At 36.3% G+C, this 27,197-nt stretch overlaps 1 protein-coding gene and 1 pseudogene across 2 annotated transcripts in view; one reads left to right on the top strand and one right to left on the bottom strand.

Annotated features, from left to right (window-relative positions):
• PIP4P2 (phosphatidylinositol-4,5-bisphosphate 4-phosphatase 2) overlaps positions 1-27,197 on the top strand; it is a 54,519-nt gene that overhangs the window by 21,584 nt on the left and 5,738 nt on the right. The window contains exons 2-6 of one of the 2 annotated variants that reach the window (XM_028112393.1): positions 442-590; positions 4,695-4,801; positions 6,180-6,303; positions 17,356-17,408; positions 25,596-25,781. In XM_028112393.1, coding sequence (XP_027968194.1) covers positions 442-590; positions 4,695-4,801; positions 6,180-6,303; positions 17,356-17,408; positions 25,596-25,779 — 617 coding nt within the window. In that variant the 3' untranslated portion in view covers positions 25,780-25,781. The remainder of the gene's footprint in view (positions 1-441; positions 591-4,694; positions 4,802-6,179; positions 6,304-17,355; positions 17,409-25,595; positions 25,782-27,197) is intronic. The other variant, XM_028112389.2, reaches the window with a different exon arrangement.
• LOC114216091 (nudC domain-containing protein 2 pseudogene) lies at positions 10,829-11,298 on the bottom strand (annotated as a pseudogene).

Raw genomic sequence — 27,197 nt, forward strand, 5'->3', positions numbered from 1 at the left:
ATGCTGGTCCCTTTATAAACACAGCATGACGGCTGCACAATTTATGGGTGTGTATAAGTGATTTAGAAACTTTGTGCTCACTGACTGTTTCTGTTGGTAACCAGATCATTAGTGTCAGATTCTTTAGGCATGAATCATCACTTTCCCATTACAAGCTCTCCGAGTTTCTGCAGGAACAGAGTGGATATGTTGTGTATAGGTTAGTAAAAGGAAACTGGATCATTTGGGTAGACCGAGGCAAACATGATTTAGATTTTATCAGAGGAAGAATTATTCTACTTCACAATGTATTTCCATGTGTGTTTGTGCTCTGAAACTAGGATAAGTTGGCTAGTTTTGAAAACATAAATACAAGAATGAGGTCATTTGTGATAGTTTCTGCTTTACCTCTATTCTCTGTAATACGGCTGGCTCTGATTCAGTGACTGATAACCTTTTCAGCGGAACTCCCACCTCCATATACAGCCATTGTCAGCCCCGATGCCAGTGGTATTCCAGTAATAAATTGCCGCGTGTGCCAATCTCTCATCAACTTGGATGGCAAGCTTCACCAGCATGTGGTTAAGTGCACGGTTTGCAATGAAGCTACGGTAAGTGGGGATTTCCATTAATAAAGCATAAATTGTTACCTGACATCTTGTCTCTAAAGGAAATACTCCAGTAATGTTACTTAAAGGTAGACGTGGGCTGGATATAGATATGGCCGTATTTTCTCATCCTTTCTTTCTTCTCTCTAGTTCTCTTTTATCATACAAAGATGTCTGCAGGTGTTTAAAGCTAATTCCATTATGAAAATTTCATGGTGAATTTAAATATAATGCCTTTTGGCTCTTTATTTTTTAACATGAGACTGCCCTAGTCAGGTATTTATAATTATCCTCAGTGTCTATCCACATCACAACTAAATCCATTTTGATTTTCAGAAAAATGAAGATACGCCAAATTTCACTTCAGATGTGGACTTTGTACTTACTATGTCGAAAATTATTTAAATCTGCTTTACATCTGTAGGATGTCTGTATGGTTTTTCTGGACTTAAGATTATGCATTTATTATTGATATCTGTGCCAAAGTGTTTACAAATAGCTTGGTATTTTATTCTGTTTGCTTGATAGTAATTTAGAGAAATGTTCAAAAAATTTGAAGGGCACATTTTTTTTTTAACTGAACCTGGTGAAGAACAACTACATTTTAAGTAAAATTTTTAGTTTCAAGTAATGAACTGGAAAGTGTCTATTAGTTAGATTAAATATATTTCTGCTTTTATGGTTAGGCTTTATTTTTATTTTTAAAATTTCAATCTCTCTCAAAATCTGCAATTAAATATCAATTGTTGGTATTTGTTTATTTTTCCTTTTTAGAAAAGTCTCAAAAAAAGTCAGCCAAAGATTATTGTGTCTCTAAGAACCATGAAACATGTATACTGGGCTTTATATGTTTTACCGAAAAGTCATAAACTAAAACCTTAAGTCATGAAGCAATATATTTCATTGCAAATGTGGATTTTTTTATAAGGGACGTCATTTGGAGATGAACTTTACTGTGTAAATAGAGGCGATACCTACAGAACCAGCTCTTTTCTTTTTAGGTTGAACACTCACTAGCAAACTTAACATTAACCTCCGTAGTGCTCATTTTAGAGTTAACAACCAAATAAGAGTTGTCAGACATAGATGGCTATTAAAACAACAACAACAACAAACACTCAGTACCTGAAAGGTTTCATTTTTTTCTCCTGTTCCACCATCCCTACGAACTTTTGTTCTTTAGCGAGTATAAAAAAACTTTTAAAGCTTTATATTTACCTTTGGAAGTAAACAGAACAGGCTATGGATTTAGCCAACAGCCTCAATCTGGCTACTCAGAAGTGATGAGTTCATTTTTTAGAACAAGAGGATTTGGGTACAAATAAACTACTTCTGGACATAAAGAAAATTGTGCTGACATTTTTATATCATTATAACTCCTGTTAAGTAAGGAAATGTAAGTATTTCTCAATATTCTAGAGAAAATGAATAGTATCTAATTAGATTGCCTTGTGTGGAATCAGTTATATTAAAGGGAAGGAGAAGAGGGGGAAAAATGTGTGTGAGGAGTGCTTTAACAGATGACTTGCCAATGTTTGCAATATAATTTGATCTTGAATTTATGAGTGAAGAGGTGTTAGGCAACTAGCAGCTTCTCTGGAGAAATTCTGGGTTGAAAAGAACAGGTAAATGGACCAGGATCCAACAAAGCAGCTTCTGTTCACTGTCACCGTTCCCCGTTCAGTTTCACTGTATTTCATTCTCCTCATGTCACCTAAAACAAGAGATCAGTGTGTCTATTCTCCTCAGCAGCCACCTCTAATAGGAACCTGATATTCCTGAGGAGATTAAAAAAACGAAACATAACAAAGCAAAAAAAAACTAGGCTAATGAAAGTCCTTCTTATTTCAGTAGATGGAATTGGGAAAGAAAAGAGAGACGTTGGGGGAGAGAAAAGATGGACAAATTTTAGCAAAGCTTAGAGAATACAGAATTTAAGGTTAAGGGAGAAGCAATTTCTAGGGCAAGTTAATGGAAAAGTTGAGAAGTCCTGGAGGAAGAGTGGAGCTAATTGGCTGCATGATTGATTATGAGTCTGAGATCTGGAGGCTGATGGACTGTGCTTTGAATCCTAGCTCTGCCACTTGGTAGCTATATCCTTGGGACTTAGCTTCTCCACACTGTGGTTTCCTCAAGTAGAGTGGTATAATAATAATATCTACCTAATAGAGTTGCCCTTGGGATTACAGGGGTAAAGTGCCCAGCACAGCACCACGCACATACAAGTTCATTTTACTAAGTAAGAATATTAAAACTTATGCATAAGGACAGTGCCATTTTCACCCCCATTTCCCTGCAGATCGGACATGACAAGGCATGGGCGGGCAGTAAAGACCAGTTCTTCTAGTTCAAGTGCCTTGCTTTATAAACGAGGGAACTGAGGTCTAGAAGTAAGATGGGAATAAAATTTAAAAAAGTTTATCATTTGCCAAGTACACATTTACTTAATGGGAAAATTTGGATATACAGGAATTAACCCAATTTTTGGTTTTCTTGATATTTTAGATTGGATAGTAACACATTCTGGATGTCTATAAATCTTAGATATTCAGATTTTATCTGTTACATAGTTTAATAAATTGTTGATGACTTATTGCTAACTTTTGTATATTTCTACAAGATTGTTTACTTAAATTTTTTAATCTTTTTTTTGAAATGTGTTACAGATTCACAGAAAAGTTATAAAAATAATAGTACATATTATGTACAGAGAATTCCCACAGACCCTATACTCACATTCCCCAAATGCATTAATATTTTGTCACATTGGCTTTCTCTCTCTACATAAATAAATAATCTTTTTTTTTTTTTAAGAACCCTTTAAGGTAACTGCAGACCTCAGTCTCTTCTACCCCTAAGCATTTTAGTGTGAATTTCCTTTAAAAAAAAAAAAAAGAGACATTCACTTATATAATCACAGTACAATGATCAAATGCAGGAAATTAACATTAATACAATGGCTATTATCTGATCTTTGGACCTAATTCATATTTGCTCAATGGTTCCATTAAAAAAAACCAAAAATACAAAAAACAACAATATGGTCCAGGAGTCAATCTAGTATGTCTCTTTAATATCCCTTAATCTGAAATGTAGTCTTTCTTTGTCTTTGATTGCCTTGACATTTTCCTAGAGTACAGGCAAGGTGTTTGGTAGAATGTTCCTCATTTTGGGTTTTTCTGATATTCCCTAATAATTGAATTCAAGCTATACATTTTTGGTAGGCATGCCCAGGAATGATGATCTAGTCATCTCATTGCTTCATAGGTTATTTACTCTAACAAGTCTAAGTCCTTATTTATTTATTTTATTTTATTTTTTTAAAGATTTTTTATTTATTTGAAAGAGAGAGAGAGAGAGCACAAGCAGGGGAGCAGCAGAGGGAGAGGGAGAAGCAGGCTCCCTGCGAGCAGGGTGCCTGATGTGGTGCTCGATCCCAGGACCCTGGGATCATAACCTGAGCCGAAGGTAGATGCTTAACCCACTGAGCCATGCAGGCGCCCTGCTAAGTACTTATTTAAAGGAGTGGGGGTTTTTTGGTGTTTACTCTTGCTTTTAAATTTACTGTAAAGTTTAAAAAATGGTAACATTAAGAGTTATTGCAAGTTGTTTGTTTTTTAAGTTAAAAGATGTAATAAAATTAACCCCTTCTTATATTCTAGGCAGTAAAGAAAAGTTCAAATTTGTTATATACTCCTCTTTGTCCACTATTCCTAATGAGTTTGCTCTTCCCAAACAGGTATAAGAACCTTTAGTGAATATTTGCACCTGGTAGGACAGATAGTTGGCTTTGGTCTTAAAACTTTAAAGGAAAACAATTCTTGTTGTGAACTTAAATTTTCTTCTCATATTAAAAGGGCACTGCAAACTAATTTTGAAATATGCCCTTCACAATTATATCTCGGCAGCCCCAAAATTTCATAGAGTGCTTGCCAACATTTGAGCTATTTAAAACCACTTATGATGCACTTTTCTTTAACCTGTACTTTGGTAGCACTATGGGGAGCCGAAGTTTTTAAGGAATCATTTCCTTTTTATATACAAATAAGCTTTGGCAATCTGTCCTTTGGTTAATGTGCTGTGTTTGCATTTTCTTCCCTTATCTAGCCAATCAAAAACCCCCCAACAGGGAAGAAATATGTTAGATGCCCTTGTAATTGTCTCCTCATTTGTAAGGACACATCTCGGCGAATAGGATGTCCGAGACCTAACTGGTAAGAGATAAAGATTCATCATTCATTTATTCATTCATTTGTTCATCCAACAAGTACTTATTAAAGGCTCATTATGTGCCAGGCTTTGTTCTAAATAACCTTTGTCCTCAAAGTAATTACAGGACCTAGATTATTATTTTTTCTTTGTTAAAAGGAATGATGTGATTAGTTTGAAATTAATGGTCACAAGTATTCATAAGATATAATATTCTTGAATGAGCAGTGAAAGTTTTCTTGATGTTATATAAGTACTTAATGCACTCTAATAAATTGTGACTCCTTAAACTTATTTAAAAGAAACCGCTTATCCCCATCGTTATATATACAGTGAAGTTATTAAGAAACTTGTAATAAGGGTATTTATAAGATCTCTAGTTGCAACCTGCAGACCAGTGTTATCTGAGTGAATAGAATAAACCCATTCTGTAATTCGTGCAGTCAGGTGTTTCAACAGTTGCAATAAAGGTGTTTCTGAGAACACTATTTGCAAGCCATTTCAGATGTCTGTTCTATCAGTGAAGGGAGGTGACACCCAACTATAATACACACACACACACACACACACACACACACACACACACAGTGATTAAGATCAATTCAAATAAATGTTTCAATGAAAAAGAAATAAAAACCCAAAAGTAACCACCCTAGTTTACTTTTGATTTAATTCATCTTAACCTGGAAGTGTTTTAGTCATCACTGTGTACCTCACTGTGTGCTATATGAGTCTTTGCTGAACATAATCTATGCAATAAATTCTGGAACGATTTGATAAATGCCATTATAGATGTGCCTAGATAGAAGTATATCTAGACTTTCACTGTGGTTTTTCTGGTTTCTGGCTTTTTGACCATTAAATGAATCATTTGCAACCCCATCTGATGGAATAGACAGAAAAGAAATCTCCCATTTTCCTTTTTGTCCAACTCTGGTTAAATAGACATCAAAGAATACCAGCCTACCCAGAGAAATTTGGCTGTGACTCAGCACTTTGGTACCTTCATGGCACACACATATTTGCTGATGTAGAGTATTTTAACTTGTGTAGTCCTCCACCAAACCTCAACTTGTCTTCCTAGATAGGGAACGATAAAAACAATTTCTAATTTGAACTTGTAGGAACTTGGAAATAGCAGTTAAATGGTTCCCAAGGCCATTGATTAGAACCAACACCATAATAGATGGTTTCCATCACAAATATTAAAAAAACTGTCATTTTTCTGCTTTCAAAATTGCTGCTACTTTCTGTGAATTTGGCTTCAAACCTGACAATTTATAAAACAAGTATAATCTATTTTCATTGCTATGCCATATATTACAGGTTTTGCCCTCAGTCCATTTGTGGGATAATGAAGTTGTTTCCTTTCTCTCTCCACAGTAGACGCATAATTAACCTTAGCCCAGTAATGCTTATTTCTGAAGAACAGCCAGCTCAGCCTGCACTGCCAGTCCAGCCAGAAGGTACAAGGGTCGTGTGTGGGCATTGCGGAAACACATTCCTGGTAAGTAACCACATATTTGTCATAGTGGCATCAATCTGTAAATGTCGGTCATGATCACATAGATTTGACCACTGCTCACGCTCTTCTAGTTTTATCCAAGTGCAAATTAATCAGACGATTAAAAGAAAGCCTTTTTAAGAAAGACAGTTAATCACAGGTTCAGCTAGGATGTCCTGCATCTTTTGTGAATTAGATAAAAGGTGGATCCTCTGATTGGTTCATTTGCAAAAAGAGGCCTCTCTTGGTAGACTAATGGGAAACAGTGCCCTTTCCTTCTGAACTTAGCAACATGGGTGTCTTGGCTTGGTGAGTGGGTGAATCTAAGCTTTACTGTGACCTCCTCAGCAGAAAACAAAGTGCATAGTCTCATGTAGTGGCCCTGCTTTGTGGTTTCTAGATTCAAGAAAAATTCTTATTATAATTTACCAATTTTTTGGTGTAAGTAGTTGGATATAAGCAAAAGCTACAGGAGTTCTTGTTTTACTACTTTTAACTTTAACCCTAAGTTTGATTTTTAAAAGTTGATTTCATAATGCTTTTCTCTGTCAGGAAGATTTTCTTTTGTTATTCAGCCTTCATAGGAGACAACAAATTTTCCTTAGAACCTAAGTATTAATGAAAACTTCCAGAGTGTGAGCATGGGCAGGGCTGAGGTCACAGTGGTCTTCCACTGCAAGATCTGCTGTCTTGGGATAAACGAAAAGATGAACCCATTTAAGAAAGTGTAGATGATTTGCTTTTTTCCCTCTAATTTTTATTTTTAGTAGAGTAATTCATGTATATAATTTCAATGTCAAATAGGATTATAAAGCTTATAGGGAAAATAGGAGTCATCCCTAAATACCATCCCCCAGATACTTTGACCTCTTTCAGCTGCCCTCCTGGGATTTACCTACATGTGTTTAAGTTGTTTGCTTATCCTTTTTTCTTTTTGATTAGGCAATTTTAGATATTACCTATTACTCTGTACAATGCAGGTTGAGGATTTAGCACTCATAACACCCTTTCCCCCAATCATTGTCCTTCTCTCGACTCCATGATCCAAGTAGAATTTTAATATTTTAATTCAATTAATACTTAGTGTTTACCTTTTTTATGATTAGGTAAATTTATGTTCACAGCTGAGTCAAGTAGGATACTATATTTCAGTACTGTATGGTCTTTCAAAAATTTTTGAATTTGTTAATAATTGTCTATCCTCCTTTTGGGGCGCTTGGCTGATGGTCTACCCAGTCAGTAGAGCACCCAAATCCTGATCTCTGGGTCTTGAGTTCGAACCTCACGTTGAAAACAGATTACTTAAAAAGAAGAATAATTGTCTCTCCTCCTTTATAATTTGTTTAATTGTCTATGTACAAATCATTAGTTCTTCCCATACTCTTTTAAAGAACTATAAAATTACTATCAATATAGTCAGACACATCAGGGAATCTATTACTGATGTTTCCTGCTACACAGCTGCCATCATGGGATTTCCCTTCATCATTATCCTAGGGAATCCTTTTTCCTTTTCCTGTTTTGGATTCTGTGTCATCCTCACGGTTTTTGGTTTATTCCTTCCTTTTGGTGTAACACATCCTTTCTTAGCTTTCTGAGAAAAGATGCAAGAAAATAAATTTGACAGCGTTTTACTTCTTAAATAGTTTTAATTTTTATTTTTAAAGATTTTATTTATTTATTTATTTGAGAGAAAGAGCGAGAGAGCACAAGCAGGGTGAGAGGGAGAAGCAGGCTCCCCGCCAAGCAGGGAGCCGGATGCGGTGCTTGATCCCAGGACCCTGAGATCATGACCTGAGCTGAAGGCAGACACTCAATCGACTGAGGCACCCAGGTGCCCCTCTTAAATAGGTTTTTTTTTTTTTAAGATTTTATTTGTCAGAGAGAGAGAGAGAGATACAGAGCACAAGCAGGGGGAGTGGCAGGCATAAGGAGAAGCAGACTCCTGTCGAACAGGGAGCCCGATGCGGGACTCGATTTTAGCACCCTGGGATCACAACCTGAGCCTAAGGCAGACGCTTAACTGACTGAACCACCCAGGCATCCCGCTTAAATAGTTTTTAATCTGATCTCACATTTACTTAATAGTTTGTCCAGATGTAGAATTATAGTTTGCTAATTGTTTAGGGACATGATTCCATGTCTTTTCTATCTGACTTTTTTTTCCTCTTTATTTTCCTCTCTCTTCTTTCATTTTCTCCAGTGCTCTGAAATTGCATTAGAATGTGTCTTAGAATGGATAAAGGAGATATCATACACACACACACACACACACACACACACACACAGAGGACTATTACACAACCATAAAAAGGATGAGACCTTGCCATTTGTGGCAACATGGATGGACCTTGAGGGTGTTATGCTTAGTGAAATAAGTCAGATAGAGAAAGACAAACATATGACTTCACTTATATATGTGGAATCTAAAAAACAAAACAAATAAAAAGCAGAAACAGACCCATAAAAACAGAGAACCAACTTATAGCTTCCAGAGGGGAGGGGTGTAGTGGGGTGAGTGGTGAAGGGGAGTGGGAGACACAGGCTTCTAGTTATGGAATGAGTAAGTCATGGAAATAAAAGGCACAGCATAGGGAATGTAGTCAATGATACTGTAACAGTGTTGTATAACAGACGGGAGCTACACTTGTGCTGAGCACAGCATAACATATGGTTGAATCACTATGTTGTTCACTTGAAACTAATGCGACGACGTTGTATGGCAACTATACTCAAATTAAAAAATTTTTAAAAATGATGTGTCTTAGGGAGAATATGTTTGAACTCATTGTCTGGGTACTCAGTGGGCCCTCTTAGAGTCCACACTATTTCTTTCCTTTCCTTTCCTTTCTTTCTTTCTTTCTTTTTAAAAACACTTTCTTTCTAGTTTTGCCTTTTTCTTTTGCCTACTGGGAAACTTACCCAGCTATGTCTTCTAAACTTAATTCAGAATTTTGATTTCGGATTATTTAACTCGATTTTTAATTTTGAAGAGTTTTCCTGTGTTCTCTGGTTAATTTATTTCTTTTTCTAAAGAACGTTCTCTTCTCTATGGCATCTTTCTGAAACTATTAATTCTGTTTTTTTTCTGAGGTACTGTTCTTCTTTATGTCTTGTCTCTGTTTTCCCTCCACTTTTTTTTTTTAGTGATAGAGATTTTACTGAAGAGTTCATTTATATTTGAGGGTCAGCACTGATTGGAAGCTCTATCCATGCAGCAGGAGTGAAGCTTCTTTCCTTCCTTCCTTCTCTCTCTCCTCCTCCTTCTTCCTCTTCCACTTCTTTTTCTTCTCCCTTTTCTCATTTTTTGAATAACTTATGTCAAGAAGTCTTCTTTGAGGGCAAGTTTCTCTGGGGAACAATCCTCTGGTTTCTTGTGAGTGATATGCCTGGGAGACAGCATTTAGGAGTTAAGAAAGGTAATGAGGAGAAGGTCTCATCCACTGTCGAAACCACAGACTTTAACTTAATTCCTTTTTAGAATGTTTTATTTTTGCCTTTTGCTAATGCCTGGTGTTTCTAAGTTCATAAGCTTTCTAGTCCAGTTTCTTTTCAGAATAAACCCTTCTTTTCTTGCACGAACTGGGGAGAGAGGGCTTTCTGGTTTTGTGGTGTGTAGGGAAGAGTTTATAGCCGATAGTGCTGTTTGTGTCACTACTCCCAGCCCCACCTTGGAAAGCACGTAGTAGCCCCAAGAGCTGAATTGCTCTGCCTTTCTTCAGTGTGAATAGCTTTGCGTTGACATAGCTCTCTGCAGACAGCTGTAAACTTTCAGCATCCCTTTCACTAAGTCAGCTGCCAAGTCTCCATTAACTTTCCAGTGTCCAAAAATTGGAGGCCATCTGTCCTCTTTATCCTTATGGTATTAATACATTTTTAAATTCATTTACTATCATTTTAGTCAAGTTTGGGAAAGGAAATGGAAATGCATGCATCTGATTTACTACATTTAATCAAAATTGCTAGGATTTTTCCAATCTAGTAGGAGAAGGTAAATCTTCCTTACATTTATGTTTTATTGATTAAATCAGTGACTGAGTACATAAATTAGATATAGCTTGTGGGAATAGTTAACACAGTTCTTTTTGAAAATTACTATATATTGCCTTTTTTTTTTCCTATTTAGGAAAGTTTATTGAACATTACTGCATTACACTTACTGAAAGAAAAATTTAATTATCCCTGATTCCCTCCCAGTCATTTCACATGATCTATACCCTAATTTTTTTTGTATTAAAAATACAGGTTAAATATGAAATTAGTAAAATACAGCACATGAAACTTCATGCTGAGCAAAAACACAAGTCCAAAAAAAGTTACTCTCTATCAGTTGAATAGTTTCCGCAGTATTTAAGATGTTTTCTATGTAAGTCATATTTGAATGCAATTTTTAGAACCATAGTTAAAGATATTTTGCAATTTGTTAACTGCAGGTATCCACATTTTCCTTCCATCACATAATCTGTTCCTTTGGTTAAGTTGGCAACATCTGCTAGGATCCACAGAATGCAGCAAAAAAAAGTAGTGGTTATTTCTCAAGATTTGAGAAATCTGTTCCACCTTTAGTATAGTTTCCTGAGATTTCTGCTCCACTGAAGTCAAAACCAGGTTTTCTTTCTGGAATCTCTCTAATGTAAATTTTCTCTGCATTTGGTCTTGCACCCAAGGATCAGTTGCATATTCAGATTCTAGAAGAGAAGTCCAACAATTTGCTGCATCTTTTTTTTGTCTTTGTAAAAACAATATGGACCATTTTCTGTCTTCCAAAGTCCATGCTCCCTCATCAGCTCTTGTAGAATCAAAGAGCTTGCCCTTAATGATCTTGCGACCGCCCAGGGCCAGTGCCACCTGCTGGCTCTGCAGGCCATACTGGCTGTCTTGGGCGTGAGTGCCTCGTGGCACCTGAACTTCAGTGAACACCTCCAAGGTCTGGGACCACTGGCCCCATGGCATCCCACATGGAACCACCCCACCACTCTCCTCAAACGGGGCTAACATACTCCAATAGTCTCCCAGTTGCAGCTGCACGGCGTAAGGTTATACTGCTTTATTGTAGGGTAATAGACTCTGTAGGTTTTGATAGGTATCAAGTGATTTGACTAAGTTAAATATATGTTAAATATATTTATTATTTTCTTTCTTATATGTGAACAAATTATATTTTGAAATACCATTTTAAAATCTTCAAAACAGATTTCTTTTCAATTTACTTCAGAGAACTTCCCTCCATAATTATCTTACATTTGCATTTTGCTCAGTTATATTTTGTATTCTAAATCCTCACCATGGATAATCTTATAGCCACAATATAAGTGAGCTGATTTCATATGTTCAAAAACATATACTGAGTGCATATCAGGCATTGGGCTACATGCTGGGGAAACAGGAGGGCACATTTCCTGCCCTCATGGAGTTTTCTAATCTAATTGGAGAAGAAAGACAATTAAAACAAGAATTACATGAAATGTGTTTAGACTACAGTAGGAAATAACAGAGTGTTCTTAGTGCACACACAGAATTACCTAGCCTAGAGGAAGTGACATTATTCTCAGAGTAATGGAAAGCTTAGTAGAGCTTTATAGATAATTCTGTATATAAGAGTGCTATGTATAGAATGGATTGCATCAGGGCAAGCCTGCAGAGGAACAAGACTAGATGTTTGGCTTTTATTATCCAGAAAAGTGAAGATGATGGTTGGGAATAGCATAAAGATTTTCAGAGATACTGACAATAGGGTAGATAAGGGAATGAGGAAAAAAGGAAAATCAGAGACATTAAAGAGTTCATATTTAATTTTTTGAAATCATCTGGCAGTGAATTCTAGAGAATGATCCAAATTGAGAGGTTAAAAGATATGTATGTGACATGGTTTCTATTACTTTAAATTTGTGCATTTAGATTTTTCACCCTAGGAGAAAATTACTAAAGTAATGTGCATTCCAGAGACTAACTTCTAAAACTAACTCTTAATTACTTAATATTTAGTGTAGGCAAGTGAATCATATTAGCATATTAGTACATATGATTAAAAACTTTAATTCTTTAGCAGAAAAGGCTGTTTTGGATTAATATATGGTATTTAAAGATGATTTAAAAATTTTTAGAAACCAAAGTTTTTGGTGATTAGGGGAGCATAGTATATACCTGTGGAGTGGCTATTACTTTTGAGAGTTTCAGATTAATGAGAGATATTCAGTGTCATAAAGAATAAATAGACCACAGATCTCTTAATTCTGACTCAAGAACTTTGCCTTATCCTTATTATTATGCCGATCACAAATAGTCTTATGTCCTTTGTAGTATGTTCTTTGTCCTTCAAGCTTTTAACTATTAGGATTCATTTACTTTTTCGCTACCTTGTTTCAGCCTTGCCTTACAAGGCATAGAAATGATTGAGACAAGTTACGAAGTTCAGTGACATTGAAAAGGATATACGAAAAAATCAGGAACAGTGAAAAAAGGGCAGAAAAACATTATAAGTTGTACATAAGAATATAAATATGCATAATATTTAATCCTGCAGTTAAAATTAGTCTGGATTTTAGCTGTGAGACTTCTAGCATCTCTGAATAGAGGAAAACATGATCTATTAAAGATATTCATGATTTTTTAAAAAAGATCACATAGGAGAGGGTTTATTGGAATACTGTGACCTGAAAGAATTATTTCCATGGATTAAGATAAAAGAACAATATAATGGACTGTGTCCTCAACAACCTTCTGTTTATAATATCATCATCTTTTTTTTTTTTTGAAGATTTTATTTATTTATTTGACAAAGAGACCCAAGCAAGAGAGGGAACCCAAGCAGGGGGAGTGGGAGAGGAAGAAGCAGGCTTCCCGCTGAGCAGGGAGCCCGATGTGGGACTCGATCCCAGGACCCTGGGATCATGACCTGAGCTGAAGGCAGACGCTTAACGACTGAGCCACCCAGGCGCCCTATAATATCATCTTCTAATATATCAATGTTATAATGCTAAAGTTAAATTTACTATAAATCCACTCTATTCATACTCTTCATTTCACAGCCTGGCTGGAACCATGGGTGATGTTTTGAAAAGTTAGATTTGTGTTTTCCAAAGTATATTCAATGGAACACTCATTTTATAGGATAATAATAGGTGTTCTGTGAATAAAGAGTTCCATGGTCATTGGGAATTGCTAGGATAAACAAAAAACTAAACACAATTTTTTTACAGGTGTATTCTTTAGCACTTTTAGCCTGCATCATTGTTACTATCCAGGAAGAGTTTTAATATAGTATTTACAAACATTTTTTACAAAAAGATTTATTTATTTATTTTAGGAGTGGGGGAGGGGCAGAGGGAGAGAATCTCCAAGCAGACTCCCTACTGAGCACAGAGCCTGATGCAGTGGGGCTTAATCTTAGGACCATGTGACCAGGACCTGAGCCAAAACCAAGAGTCAGTCACTCAACTGACCGAGTCACTCAGGCACCCCTACAAATACTTTTTAACCTCTAAGCTACTTTGACAACATCATCTAGTCAGAATAATGTTTTGAGGGATATTGCTTAGAAAATAATTTTCCAGAAGAATAAAGGGAATACATAGCCTTTAACTAGCCCTGCATGAAAAATAAAGAAGTTTCTTAAGACACTGAACAGTGGAGTTTAATTTTGCATTTCTGTGGGGCCGGTGTTCTCTGTTGCTGATGAAAGGCAGGTGCAGACGCTTTGTCAACCAATACCTGACTGTGGGGTTGGCATGCCCTAATAAAAACAATCTACAATATGTACCTGAATCGTAGATGATGGTTCAAACTTTGCTCTGAAGTGAGCCTGTGTAGTTCCTTCAGTCAGGGTCAGATTTTCCTTATTTGGACACAGGACATATGGTTTGGTGTCATTGCAGAGAATAACAATAGTTTTAAAGTGAATAATTCAAAGTAATGATACCAGTCACCTATTGTGTCCATTAAAAAATAAAATCCAGTAAGGTACTATCAAATGATTCATTTTTAGCAGTATAACTTTCTTATGGACTTCTAAGATTGATTAAAAAAATACATCTTGGGTAAACTAAGTTTGTTACATAGAATGGTTAGAAATAAGTCAAATATTAGATGACTTCCACTAAAAATGATTGAGTTTTAGAGTAGTTGCCTTTAATCTTTCCGATAGAGAATAGGTAATTTTGGGGCGCCTTGGTGGCTCATTTAAGTTAAATTTACAGTAAATTTAACTTTAGCATTATAACGTTGATATATTAGAAGATGATATTATAGGGCGCCTGGGTGGCTCAGTCATTAAGTGTCTGCCTTCGGCTCAGGTCATGATCCCAGGGTCCTGGGATTGAGCCCCACATCGGGCTCCCTGCTCAGTGGGAAGCCTGCTTCTCCCTCTCCCACTATGTCTCTATCTGTCAAATAAATAACTAAAATCTTCAAAAAAATAAAGAAAATAGATAATTTTGGTTTTTTTCTCCTATTGAAGTTCTGGCAATAAAATTCTAAGGGTGCAGAGGCTGCAGTTTAGATTAAAGAACAGTAGTAAGTCAACTTCCTTTCACAAGCATAGATATTTGCATTCACTTGAATAGAGTATGACAAAATTATTTCTAATACTAGATGTTTTTCTTAAAATTATTTCTAATAGTAGATGCTTTTCTTAGTTTGCTGCATTTAAGTGAGTACTTGGAGATAACAAAACCTGATATGTTAGGTTACTGGCTGTATAATTTACTAGACTTTACATAAGACTTTACATAATAAAGTCTTAGCTGTTTTTCAGTTATAATTGAATTTACCATGCATAATCTATGCTGAAATGAAGAGCACTATTAAATGATAATATTGGACTAAATCATCTCCTTAGGTTGGTCATTAAATATTCTGGAATTCCTATGCTAACATAATAGCCTTCAAACTTGGATTTTGAGTTCCTCTTTGCTCAAGGGTTTCATAGCTGCCTCCTTAACTACTTTGGTTCTTTTAACTATGAAGAACTTAAATTTGTTATTTATAAATAAAATTTGAAATGACTTTGCACGTTCAGCAACTGTCCTAAAACTAATTACAATAACATAACAAAGGGGCTCCTGGATGGCTCAGGCAGTTAAGCATCTGACTCCTGATTTCGGCTCAGGTCATGATCTCAGGGTTGTGCTGCTGGGCATGGAGCCTGCTTAAGATTCTCTCTCCCTCTTTCCCTCCCCCATGTTCTCTCTCTCTCAAAAAAAAAAAAAAAGTAGTAAGATTTCTGGATTCTTCACTTAATATTCTGTAGAACTCTAGAAATCTTTGTTTAGCACATTCTGACATTTTTACTATTAAGAATAAGTTTTGCAATACATTAACTTGTACAAAGTAAGTATGAAAGAACGATTTACTGGTGCTTGAACAAAAAATGTAGCCTTGGTTTGGCATTCTCAGATGTTGAAAAATAATCATTTTTTTGAAAAGAGAGTGAACATTCATGTGAAGTTCCATTTATCTTGAGACTCTTTGTGCCTACTGTGACTGAGAGATCATTTCCAGCTTAACTAACTTTCTTTGAGGTGTCAAATAAAAATGAAGAAAGAGAAGTCTAGGAAAACCCAGATTTATTTGTTTTTTTTAAGTTAATAGTTTTTAAAAATTAAAAAAGAAAAAAACCTATGTATCAAATACTTTCTGAAAGTTATCATCTATTGTGTGGAAAACATTTGGATATATACAATTTATTGAAGCCTTACTATACCTAGAGTTGGAAAGTTATGGAAAGAGACATGAATGATTTGGAATCCTAAACAAAAATTAATTTTAATAAAAGAAAAGTTGTGGGGCACCTGGGTGGCTCAGTTGGTTAAGCGACTGCCTTCGGCTCAGGTCATGATCCCAGGGTCCTGGGATCGAGCCCCACATTGGGCTCCCTGCTCGGTGGGAAGCCTGCTTCTCCCTCTCCCACTCCGCCTGCTTGTGTTCCCTCTCTCTCTGTCTCTCTCTCTCTGTCAATTAAATAACTAAAATCTTTAAAAAAAAAAAAATTAAAAAAAAAATAAAAGAAAAGTTGTTTTGTTGATAAAACTGAAATACTTAAAAGGAATTCTTCTAAAACCATAAAGGAAACAGACCCTTTGCAAGAAGAATATAGAAAAGCAAGCAAAATGGAAGATGAAAAAGGCACTTTTAAATATACATTTTGTGGTTAAGATTTATTTTAAATTTATATCACACATTCTCTCAAAGACTTTAACCCACAACCAGTAAACCATTTCAAGTATCTCAATAACAAGGAGGATAGTTCATTCTATTACCTACATTCACAGGGAAGAAAATTTGCACCATAGAAAGAGTATCTTTTTGTTACATAGAATAAGCAAGGAAGGACAGAGAGAGCTGACTGACTTGAGTTCTCTCTCTATCTTATTTGTTTAGTTTATTTACTTTGTGGGTTTCCCACATAATTAGATTATAAATAGTTGCATTTTAGTAATGAATTTCAATATCCATATATTTAAAAGGCTAGTCCTTAAGATTTAAAAAAAAAAGATTTTATTTATTTGTGACAGAGAGAGAGAGCGCACGAGAGAGCATAAGCAGGGGTGGAGGATAGCGGCAGAGAAAGTAGGAGAAGCAGACACCCCGCGGAGCAGGGAGCCCAACTCAGGGCTCCATCCCAGGTCCCTGGGATCATAACCTGAGCCGAAGGCAGATGCGTAACTCACTGAACTACCCAGGCGCCCTTAGTCCTGAAGATTTAAAGGCAAAACATCTTTGAAGGCCCATGAAATATGTTTTTATTCCTTGGGAATGAACTGAGACCTAAAACTGAAAGAAATGACCCTAATTACACCATTACGTTCAGATTTCATTATAAAGCCAACCTAGATTGCGTCAGAATCTTGGACAAGTCATGGGAACTGTTGGAGAGGAGAATCCCAAACTTTATTTTAAGGGAGGGGAAGAAGTGTTGAGGGGGGAAAGCTTCTATAACGGTGAGAAGGGGGTTGCTTCTGCTGTGATCCCTGGTAACATTTGAACTAAAAGAAACATCTTATCAGATTGGATAGTTTTCATTTGTTTTTCTTTTCAATCTTTTCTTTTTATTTACAGTGGATGGAACTGAGGTTCAACACTCTGGCAAAATGCCCACACTGCAAAAAAATGTAAGTTTCTCTACCATTGGAAATGGTACTGGAGGTACTTGAGAACAATTTAAAGAGCAGAATTCTCACTTTGGTAGATTTTGATTTGAAGACATACTATGGGATGAATATATGTTTAATATGTTTATGTTTTCTAAAACTAAAAAAAAGATATCTTTAAACTGATTAATATATTCCATTTTGAAATGAAAATGATTGGGCTTGATTATCACTCTCCAAAGGGAAATCAATTTCTAAGAAGAAATTACTATTACCAGTAACCTGGTGAGGATTTACAAATGTCCTAAGAGGTTATAATCTATTGCAAATAATCTAAAATTTATATTTAAAAAATGGGCTGTAATCTAGGAGAAAAACCATGTTTGGAGGTTTATAATTAGATAGTTGTTAGCTTTTTTTGTGCCCCGTCTAGTGAGATTATTCTCTGATAGCAAAGTTTATATAATTATTTACCTATATTAACTATTCAGTATATTTTTCTCTTTTCTTAAATAGTGTACCTAAGGAAATTAACAAAAGGCAATATAAAAATGGGAAAAAATAGAAGATATTTTGATTAAAGATATTTTGTGGCAGCTCCCCAGATCACCCCAGGATTCTGTGATTTTCTAAGAGGATTAATAGGAATTAGTATATATTTGTACTCATAGCTATGATTTATTATACAAAGCAAAATCAGCAAAAGAAAAAGGCACATGGGACAAAGTCTGGAGGACATCAGGTGCAAGTTTCCAAGAGTCCTCTCCTATAGAGTCACACAGGAAGGGCTTAATTCCTCCAGCAGGGAATTGTTACAACCCAGGTGCATATTATCTCCTGGAGAAGCTCATTAGAGATTGTGTCCAAGGTTATTGTTGGAGCTGGTCACAGAGGCACCTATTGCATAGCACATACCGAATTTCTAAACTCTCAGAAGGAAAGCAGGTATTCAGCATAAATCATATTGTTTGCACAAACAGTATGGGCACAGTGAGCCACTCTTATCAGGTAGGGAATTGTGGGAACGTTTTAGAAATTTTAGGTTCACAGATGCCAGCCAAGGGTCAATCCTGAAAGCAGACCTTTCTACGTATAGCTATCTCAGGGCTGCTATATATTAACTCTTTCTGCACAGTATTTATTTTGATAAACTTTTAATTTAGAGATTGTTCTCCACTAATATGTGTGAATTGTAACTTAAACTAAGGAAATTAAACTGCAGTGTTTTGACAGTTCAACTTTTGAAACCGAAAATATGAGTTCATATTTTAATTGGTGTGATCCCTAGTACGATAAACACCTTATCAATTTGGGGAAATCCTAAGAACGATTTCTAGGAGAAAAGAATTGAAAAGTATCTAAATAGAGTGTATATGTAACAAAATCTCTCCATTTATCTCTGCTATATCTAATTCCAACTGAATCTAGCCCTGTAAGAATAACTTCTTTTATTTTTATTTTTATTTTTTAAGATTTTATTTATTTATTTGAGAGAGAGAATGAGATAGAGAGAGAGCATGAGAAGGGGGAGGGTCAGAGGGAGAAGCAGACTCCCTGCTGAGCAGGGAGCCTGATGCGTGACTCGATCCTGGGCCTCCAGGATCATGACCTGAGCTGAAGGCAGTCGCTCAACCAACTGAGCCACCCAGGCGCCCCAAGAATAACTTCTTTACAGCATATTTTTGGCTTCAGAGGAACAGACATTTCCTTTTTTAAAAATTTATTTGTGAAATTAATCAACTGATTTCTTAACTTTGTTGGATTCAGTAGAAGTCTATATGGAGAAGCAAAGTGGATAACCCCAAATAATATACAGAAAAATATATACTTGAGAGACACTCCCCCACACAAGTATGTGAATATGTATGTGAATGATAAATATTTCTGTGTGTTATCTATATTTTCACAAAAATGGAAAAAATTAAATGGCAAATATCTTCACTAAGAACATTAAATTGGATTAAAAATTCTATGGAAGGGGCGCCTGTGTGGCTCAATCCATGAAGCATCCCTTAGTTTCAGCTCAGGTCATGATCTCATGGGTTATGAGATTGAATCCCGTGTGGGGCTCCGCGCTCAGCACGAGTCAGCTTGGGATTCTCTGCCTCTCCCTCTGCCCCATCCTCTGTGTGCATACAACATGCTAGCCTAGTGTGCGCGCTCTCTCTCCCTCTCTAGAAAAAATAAAATCTTAAAAAATTTAAGATAAGTAAATAAATAAGAATTCTGTGGAAAATAAGAAGCAGAAACTTCCTGTGATTAGTAGATTGTTTGCTAAGCACAGTGGTGGTTACTTTATATACAGAGATATATTAGCTGTAATCCCTCCAGCAATCCTGGAATGCAGGAATTGTGATCCTCATTTTACAGATGAGGAACTGTTAGAGAGGTTAAGGATTTTGCTTACGTGATTTTGCTTGGGTCATTGTTTTAGAACAGTGGCGATATTTTACTAATAATAAAGAAGCGTTGAATGTCTTGATAGTCTATAATGGGTTAAAATATCACAAGACAGTGTATTAATGTTAAGAAGAATTTATATCAATTACTTAAGGAACAACTTGGATAGAAATGCACATGGAATAAGTCTGCTTAAAATCATTCTTAAAGGAACATTTATGGAATTGGAATCACATGCTAAACATGGGAGGACTCAGGGCATCCGTTACTTATTTGAGTAAAGATACTGTTATCACATGAACACTCATGGCTTGTATCTACATTTGTTTTCCTTTTGAATGTTCTTCTTCATAACAAAATGATGAGTCATCTGTTAAGATTCTAAGGAATCTTTTTTTTTAAATTTTCTTAATAGATTTATTTATTTATTTGAGAGAGTGAGAGTGAGCGAGCACGGGGGGGGGGGGGCAGTGGGAGGGGAGGAGAATCCTAAGCAGACTTCACACTGTGCAGGGAGCCTGAAGTGGAGCTTGATCCCATGACCCTGAGATCATGAGCTGAAACCAAGAGTCAGATGCTTAACCCTGTGCCGCTCCAGGAATTTTATTTCTTTAAACACAAGTATAAAATATCCTAAAACTATGTTTAAATTACAGGGGTTACTAAGTCATTACTATGAAACCATCACAAAACACGTGCAGGAAAGCTTCCTCCAGTGGTTCCAGAGACCAAAGACCATTTTTTCATACCACTCTTTCTCCCTGGGGTGATTGTAGCTGAAGGTGAGGCTGTTTTTCCAGTTAGTTGGGCAGCTTGTGGCCACTGCAGGACAGGAGTGGTAGTCCTAGCATTCAGAAGGGTTACTTGAACTATATTATTATAATAGACCTAAGACTGATAAAGATGGCGGCTTAATCCATGATAATTATTATTGTATCACTGACATACTCCTTTATGGATCATCTCCTGACATTTTAAACAATAGTGGACTCTTACTTTTATTTTGCTGTTTAGTGCTTTCTTTTACAGTTATCCATGAATTGAGTAAATAGTCCTATGCTAGGTACTGGGTGCTTGAAATAAAAGATGTAACCTTGCCTTCGGGGAACTTATTCTTGTGGCTATAGGGAAGAGAATAGTCAACTATAATAAAGTTTTAAGTCCTTTGAAAGAGGTACACATTGCATTTTCTGCTTTCAAGAGCCCCTAACCCAGATCGGGGAGGGGAAAGGGAACTTGAGAGAAGGCTTCTGGTTGGGGGGTGGTATATGAAGGAAGTTATTACAGATGAGTAAGAATGTAAAAATGATGTAAAAAAGAGGACGTTCCTTGTAGGAGCTACCTGTGCAGAGGTACAGTGGAGTCAAAATGTAGATGTGGTATTAAGGAAACAGAATAGATAGGATTGAATGTGAAGGTATGAGAGAGATTGGGGGTAGAGGATGACTTTATATCTGAGAGGCTATAGAACTATTCACTGAGATAGCATTTAGAAGAACTATGTCTGGCAGACAGATGCTAAGTTCAATTTGAACATATTAGATATAAAGAGACTCCAGGTTTGCTAGATTGGCTGAGTCTTCATCCCTTGAAATTCATATCCATCTACTTTTCCAACCATCAATCTTGGATCAGTATGGCCACTGCTTCTCCCTTCCTTTACCAAGATAACTGACATCTGAAAAAAAATTCTGTATTGGTTATCTCTTTACAAATATATAGCTTAACACTTCATTGAAACCCTTGCTTGATACTAAATTTGGAGTGTCCCTGATTAACTCCCTCTCCCGTTCTCCCAAGCAGTTATCTCCAGGAACAGTATCTCCCCGTTCCTCTTCAGCTCCCACCCCTACTACACTACTCACTCAGCCTCAGCAGATGAGTTGCCTTCTGTCTCCCGATATGATTGGGGCTATCTGTGAACTCCTTCGTCTTGAATTGCCTGCCTATACACTACCTGTGTCTATGCGTACTTCATTTTCTCCCCTCAGAGGGAGGCAGGGCTCTCCCTTTCAGTGCTTATCCCTTCATTTGATCATGGCACCGATTCCTTCTGGAGTGAAATGCAATCAGCCATCATCCCCACTAGGTCACTGAATTTGCTTTAACAAAATTCATACCCCAATTGCAAATTCTAATAGATCTGATCAGTCCTCATCCGGCTTGTTTTCTCTGTAGTAAGTATTTGGTTCTGTTGATCATCCTGTTTTTTTCCTTAAAATTTGTTCTTTTCTTGGTTTCCAGGTACCACTTTCTCCTGCTTTCTTCCCACTCTGAGAACGTTCCTTTGCTATTTCCTTTGTTGACTTCCCTTTCTCTTTCAAGTAGTTAAATATTGCTATTCTCCAGGGTTGCAACTTGACCACACTAGATCTTGGTTTTCTCATGGTTTCCTCTGTCCTACATGCCATTAAATCTCAACCAAAATGCTACTAAATCACCCCAAGTCTGTCTTTGGAGCTTCAGATATAAATATTCAATCTGTATTCACTATTTTCCCTATAGTTATTTCAACCTGGAGGCATTTCGAACCCAGATATTCAACTTCCTTCCACTCTGCAAACTAAGTTTCCTTGTGTGTTGATGAATATATTATTCTAATGAATGTTATCCCATCTACCCAGCTGACCAAGCCCGAAATCTGAATGTATTTTTATTTCCCATATCCAAATGGAAACAAGTCCTATCAATTCTCTCTTGACATTTCCATTCTGTTCTCTTATTCTATTCCTACTTCAGTTCATACATTTAGGATCCCTCTCCAGGACTGTTGTAATAGCTTTCTAATTTATCTCTTGGCCTTCAGTCTTGCTTTTCTCTTTTCTATTTATTAGAGTAATGGCCCTGGATACAAATATGATTTTAAACTCTCTGGCTCCAAATCTTTTAGTAGCTCCAAAATTCATGGTCATGATGTACAGTTATGCAGGTTGTATACTGCACAATGAGGTGCTATTTTCATTGTTATCCTAGGTTTGTCTATATATGGTGGCATATAAAGTATCCTGAGGAAGGACATATTCTACTTATTGAAATAAATACGCCATATGGAGTATTACAGGCCCATTGCCTAAAATCCAAAATCAAACTCCAAACTTCTTAGCGAGGTGTATACAACCCTCCAGACTTAGGTATTTGCCTAATCTCTCTAGTGATATCTTTATTATGTTTTCTTCCACCTTAACACACAACTCACTATGTGCCATTCTCAACAAATTCTACTTACATAAATATACAATACCGTTTCTTGCTTCTGTCCCTAAATCTCATCCTACTGGGCCTGGGATGACTTGGCTGGTCCTTTTCTCATTCCTGTGTACCTGGAAAACCCCTCCTTAACTTCCCAAATTAGTTCATACAGCCCTTGCTTCTATTACTCTACTCTTCACCTATTCATCTCTGAAAGAAATGTTATTCTGCTGCTTGTTTCTTGAACAAAATTCTTACGTTTTTCATACCTGAACAATGTCACTGTCATCTGCTAAGATGACTTACTTACTTTCTCATCTATTCACATCTTATCCTGCCCTTAAGCTGCATCTAATAAAACCTTCCCTAGCTACCTCATCTGAAAGTTGTGTTATAAAAACATTGCTTGGCACCATCTTCATTTTTCAGATGTCCTTTATAAGGCCTGTGGTCCATAGGGGAGTATTGTGAAGGGAAAAGTTAATAATTTGAAGAGTGAACAGTTAGATGTTTGAGAAGTCTTGCATGATCTTTTTTCCTCTTGGGAGATTTACTGTCCATATTTTGTATATTAGAGGCTTTTGACTTTTACATCCAGTAATATGAAAGACTAGTTAACTATAACAAATATCCTTTTAAATGCATAGTTCAGTTCATATGAAAGTTAAGATACCCATGGGCCAGAAATGAAGAGGAAAGGACAATTATTGCTGTCATTTCAAATATCCTGAGAGTATTTGCCGATACTGGGGATCCAGGCCCTTGGGTTTCAATGTTCAGATGAAGACTGAGAGGAAGGCCTTGGCCTTGCAGAAGGTGAATAGGACTACCATCCCCTTACCCCCAGAAAAAGTCCTTAAGGCTGTTCTTCATGAAAAGAGTAGGTGGGGAAAAAATCCACCATAAAAGGAATATTATAAAGTAGGGATTTTATAAGAATAGTGAGTTTGAGCCTTATATTTTACCTCATTTATATGGTCTAGGAAAAGCCAGTCTCTGAAATACATTTAAAGTGGTTTAGGGTTTATATCATTCTAGGGAGCTTGGTAAAGGAAATGAAAATTCTCTGTGGATGAAGCCACCCCTAAACCATTCTTATGGATTTCTTACGTTAAGAACTGCCAAAATAAATTCTCAACAAAAACTACCAACCACTAGAGGAAACAAGGTACTATAAACAGAATCAGCGTCAGAAACAAACAGTATAATTAGATTCCCAAGGACTTCAGATATAATTATTAGATACAGAATATGTTATAGCCATGTATAAAATGTTTTTAAAAATAGAAATGAGAAAACAGATAAAACTTTGAGAGATTCTTGACTCTGGGAAACAAACTGAGGGTTGTGGAAGGGGAGGTCAGTGGGGCGATGGGGCAAATGGGTGAGGGGCATTAAAGAGGGATTGTGATGTGTGATGAGCACTGGGTGTTATACACAACTGATGAATTACTGAACACTACATCTGAAACTAATGATGTACTATATGTTGGCTAATTGAATTTAAATAAAAAAAAATGACCAAGCACACACAAGAAACTGTACACAAATTTTCATAGCAACCTTATTCTTAATAGACCCAAACCGGAAACAACCCAGATGTCCTTCCATGGGTGAATGGTTAAACAAACTGTGGTACTTCCATACCTTGAAATACTGCTCAGCAATGAAAGGAATGAGATATTGACATCTGCAACAGCTTGGATGAATGTATGCTGAGTGAAAAAAAAAAACAGCCCCATGAGGTTGCCTACAGTAGGATTCCATTTATGTAACATTTTGAAATGGTGAAATTTTAGAAATGGAGAACAGATTAGTGACAAGGTGGTGGGTGCAGAGGGTAGGCAGGTGGGAGAGACGTAGGTGTGATTACAAAGGATCCTTGTAGTGTTGGAACTGTTCTGTATCTTGACTGTGGCGATAGATACTTAAACCTACATATGTGATAAGATTGCGTAGAATTGAATACACACATACACAAATGAGTATAAGTAAAGCAGGAAATCTGACTATCAGTGGATTGTATCTGCCAATATCCTGGTTATAATACTATAACTGGTAGTTTGCCAGATGTTGTTACCATTGGAGAAATTGCATAAGAAAATTTTGAGATCTCTGTATTATTTCTTAAACTGCTTATGAATCTACAGTTGTCTCAAAATAAAACATTTACTTAACTAAAACAACCACCAGGTAGATTTTAAAAGAAACAATAAAACTTACAAAAATTACAGTGCAATGGACAGGTAAAGCAGCAGATGAAGCTGAAAACTGAAGTTGTGGATTAGAAGAGAGAGGTAAGTAAATTACCCAGAATCCATCAGGGACACACAGGTGAGAGTAATCTTAAGACAAATATATATGAGAGCATCTGAAATATATCTAATCTAGAAGGCAAAAACAAAGAATGAGAGGGGGCATTTTGAAGAGCTAATCTCTAAGGATTTTCAGATCTATGAAAGATATGAACCCTTAGATTTGAAAAGAACAGTGAAATCCATCCAAAATAAGCGAATGCATTATAGTGAAATTGCAGAAAACTTAAGATAAAGAGAAGATACTAAAAGCAGAGAGAGAAAAGACAAATTTTTTTCTAAAGATTTTTTTTTTTTTTTTAAGTAATTTGCAGACTCAGTGTGGGACTCAAATTCAAGACCCAGAGATCAAGAGTTGCATGCTCCACCTACTGAGCCAGCCAGGCTCCCCAAGACAGATTTTGACTGTAAAAAAAGATAACAGTTCTGTCAACAAACATCTCAACAGCAACAATGGAACCCCAAAAATAAATTTTAAAAGTACTTAAAGGTATTAAGAGAAATTAACTGTCAAACTGGTATTATAGACCAATCTAAGCCACAGTAGAATAATGAAGGCAAAATAAAGGTATTTTCAAATGCAGACCAATGAACACAAACAACAACAAATCCAGAACATTTACCATCTTGATACCCTCACCAAAGAAACTACTAAACGATAAACTTAGGGAAAATAGAAAAATATCCCAGAAGAAATTTCTACAAGGCAACAATAAAAGGTGAACTTGTAACTTGTAAACAGTCATCAGGAACATTGTATAAAATAGCAAAAACAACAGTAATGATAATATTAATGCTAATGAATTTGGAGAAATAAAAATACAACAATTGAAATATTGGAGAACAGGAACATATAAGATGGGGGCAGAATATTTGAAGTTAAAGCTTTCTAAGATTCCTGTTTTTGTTAGGAGGAAGATTTACTAAATGATTTTAATTTTTAAATGTTATGTATGTTAAATTTTACACATGACTGCTAAAATAGTAAAAATAAATTGTAAAACTTTCTAAATAGTAGGTGGAAAATGAAATAAAAGAATCATAGTCAACCCACAAGAAGTCTAGAAAAAAGGGTGGAAAATCATAGAAAATACAGAAACCATGGAAAGCCAAAATAAGAGAGCAGAAATAATCCATATATATATCAGCTGTCAGAATATATGTAATCAGACAGAATCTGTCAGCAAGGCTTGACAGAAATTATCAAACTAGACTGAAGTCCGTTTTGTGCAGTTTGAAGAAGAAACTCATGAAATACGAGAGCATAGGATGCAAGTAAAAAAGGGAAAAAGGATCAAATCACAAAACCTTCACCAAAGGAAAGATATACCATGCAAACTCTAACCAACATAAAAATAATTGTATTAGTTAAAAGAGCAGATTGCCCTCTTCTTCCTTGTACCAGAAGAACTTTCAGAGTCTGGCCACCCAGCTAACGACATTTTCTAGCCTCTCTTGAAGAAGGTTGTAGTCATGTGTTTAAGATAAGGCAAAACTTTTCTTAATTCTCTTTCCCCTCTTCCATTTGGGCTGGAAAAAGCATCTGCAGCAGAAGACTTGTCACCCGTGCTGTCTGACAATAGCAGTTAATCACAAAACAGAGGGGTCTAGCAACCCTAAACTGTACATTTACCTTTGAATTCTTATATGCGAGAGAAATAAACTTTTTTAAACATTTTATTTATTTATTTGACAGAGAGAGAGAGCACAAGCACGGGGAACAGCAGACAGAGGCAGAGGGAGAAGCAGGCTTCCTGCGAAGCAGGAGCCTGAAGCGGGGCTCGATGCCAGGACCCTGGGATCATGACCTGAGCTGCAGGCAGACGCTTAACTGACTGAGCCAGCCACCCAGGCGCCCTATGAAATAAACTTTTTAAGCTACTGTATTCTGGATGTCTCTATTATA

Source organism: Eumetopias jubatus, unplaced genomic scaffold, assembly GCF_037043125.1.
Source record: "Eumetopias jubatus isolate StellerSeaLion01/CBP00866 unplaced genomic scaffold, mEumJub1_p1.0 scaffold_4, whole genome shotgun sequence".
Lineage (NCBI taxonomy): Eukaryota > Metazoa > Chordata > Mammalia > Carnivora > Otariidae > Eumetopias > Eumetopias jubatus.